General features: G+C 35.2%; 1 protein-coding gene across 1 annotated transcript; it reads right to left on the reverse strand.

Annotated features, from left to right (window-relative positions):
- Positions 1 to 609: 609 nt before the first annotated feature.
- On the reverse strand, positions 610 to 1,256 carry LOC149544806 (uncharacterized). The gene is made up of 2 exons (XM_089796010.1): positions 1,160 to 1,256; positions 610 to 923 (listed from the first exon to the last, which is right to left on the reverse strand). Exons 1-2 carry the CDS (start codon positions 1,254 to 1,256, stop codon positions 610 to 612), a joined length of 411 nt encoding a protein of 136 aa, XP_089652136.1.
- Between the last annotated feature and the right edge of the window lie 969 nt (positions 1,257 to 2,225).

Here is a 2,225-nt window from a genome sequence, read left to right on the forward strand (position 1 = left end):
AACAATTTTCGTCATATCCTGCCATCGCCTGCATATAGGGAAGAAATTCCCCCTCCTTTAACAAAAACTAGGTTGCCATTCTGTCCTTAAAATTTTCAATCTTCAGTGGTTCCAGTCTATTCAAATCTCCACCCATCTCCTCCTCATTGATTTTCGCCTCTCCAACGTCAGTAATTCTCATTTGAATTTCTTTACCGTCAGTGTTCTTGTAAATATTACTCACCAATATCACAAAAATTGTACGATTAACAACAATAGTGGTTTTAATCATCTCCCAAATTAGTTTTTGGGACACTTCAAAATCCCAATAGAAATTATGACAGGATTCACACATACCTAGCATTATTATTCACAAATCCTTAAATGTACTAACAACCTTGGTACTGAAAGCTTTCGTACTTTCAATAAGAAATTAATTCAAATCTTGCCTTGGGTTACCATAATGGAGATATAACTGCCACCTCAAATCACCTCTATTTATTATCCAATCAGTATGGTGTTGTCTTATCAACTTCCCCTTAAACTTTCTATTAAATTTAGCACATTTTGTCTTCCTAGGTATAATGTTGCCAAAATTGGCACTGACCTTTATTTGCCAAATTATGCTTATCATTTGCTTCCCTCCTTTTCCTTGCCGATTAAGGCCTTTATTTCCTCCTTTAGACTTTCTAAGTTTCTCCAACATGTCAATTTTCGTAATTCAAATCCCATGGTAGCAACAGCATCCGCCACCATATTTCCTTCTCTGTAAGTATGTTGCAATTGAACTTTCTCCATCCTATCAACAATATGTCTTATATCCTTGATAACATTTAGGATATTCCAGCTAGGTTTAGAAACTCCCTTCACCAAATCAATGATTAATTTGGAATCCCCTTCTATGGTTATTCTTTTATCTGCATTTCCCTTATCAATTGCAAGCCCTAGAGCAAAGCCATTGCTTCAACCAGATTATTACTTCCTCCTCCAATATTTCTAGAATACACTAGTAGCACATCACCATTTCTATCCCTCAGCACACTGCCCGCCGCTCCTATACCCCCTTTTGCAGCACCATTGAAATTTAGTTTAAGTTGTGTTAAGGTTGGTGGTTCCCATTTTTTTTTCTGTCTCTTTAAGACCTTGGAGTTATCAAAATGATTGGAACCTTCCTAGATACCCCATCTCTCTGCTATTTGTGTTTCTTTACCACCTGGTTCTTCCTTTGGTAGCTTGCATTTAGCAATCATTATATTTTCTGTCAATAGTTTCGGCATAATTCCCATAACCACCTCCTTTGGTTTTTTCTCCTCCCAAAAGATTCTATTATTTCTTTCTTTTTAGATGTGCCAACAAATATAAGATGGAACACTTTTCCATAGAAGTATTAGTTTAGGATGATAGAAGGGACAATCATAATTTTCCACAAATTGACTTAAGTTATCCTTCAACACCCAACATAATCCCAATTTCTCCCAAACAAACTCCCATATTTTTAAAGTATATGGGCATTTTAGAAACAAGTGGGAGATATTCTCCTCTTCTCCTTTGCAAAGATAACTTTTGTTTGGAACAAGAAAACCCCTTTTTTTCAAATTGCCCAGACTTAGAATTTTGCCATGCTTAATAGTCCACCAAAAGAAATTAATTTTGGGGAGGAGATTACTTATCCAAACTTTACGCCAAATTAAGGGGCATAAATCTTTACTCCATAGATGTTTGTAAGCCAATTTGACAATAAAATTGTTGGAGATATTCTCCTCTTCTCCTTTGCAAAGATAACATCTGTTTGGAACAATAAAACCCCTTTTTTTCAAATTGTCCAGAGTTAGAATTTTTCCATGTTGAACAGTCCACCAAAAGAAATTAATTTTGGAGAGGAGATTACTTATCCAAACTTTACACCAAATTATGGGGCACAAATCTTTACTCCATAGATGTTTGTAAGCTGATTTAACAGTAAAATGTTATCTAGCTAAACCTTCTAATCATAAACCTTGGCCCATGTTCGTACAAATGTTCACCCACTTGTAGCAAAAGGCAAGGACTCTAGCTCCATCATAGCTCTTGTTTAATTTAATGTAAAGTATTTGATCTTTGTAATTTACAAAAAATGAAATAGGTGGGAGATATTCTCCTCTTCTCCTTTCCAAAGATAACATCTATTTGGAACAATAAAACCCCTTTTTTTCAAATTGTCCATAGTTAGAATTTTGCCATGCTGAACAGTCCACCAAAAGAAATTA

The sequence above is a fragment of the Cupressus sempervirens genome, chromosome 8 (genome assembly GCF_028749045.1).
Source record: "Cupressus sempervirens isolate cs-2001-9-10 chromosome 8, ASM2874904v1, whole genome shotgun sequence".
Classification (NCBI taxonomy): Eukaryota; Viridiplantae; Streptophyta; class Pinopsida; order Cupressales; family Cupressaceae; genus Cupressus; species Cupressus sempervirens.

Excerpts from the sequence above, each read along its gene's own strand:
- LOC149544806 (XM_089796010.1), bottom strand. The coding sequence starts at position 1,256 with ATGCCGAAACTATTGACAGAAAATATAATGATTGCTAAATGCAAGCTA. Across the intron at positions 924-1,159 it reads ACAAATAGCAGAGAGATGGG|GGCTTGCAATTGATAAGGGA; the intron begins GTATCTAGGAAG and ends GCTTTGCTCTAG.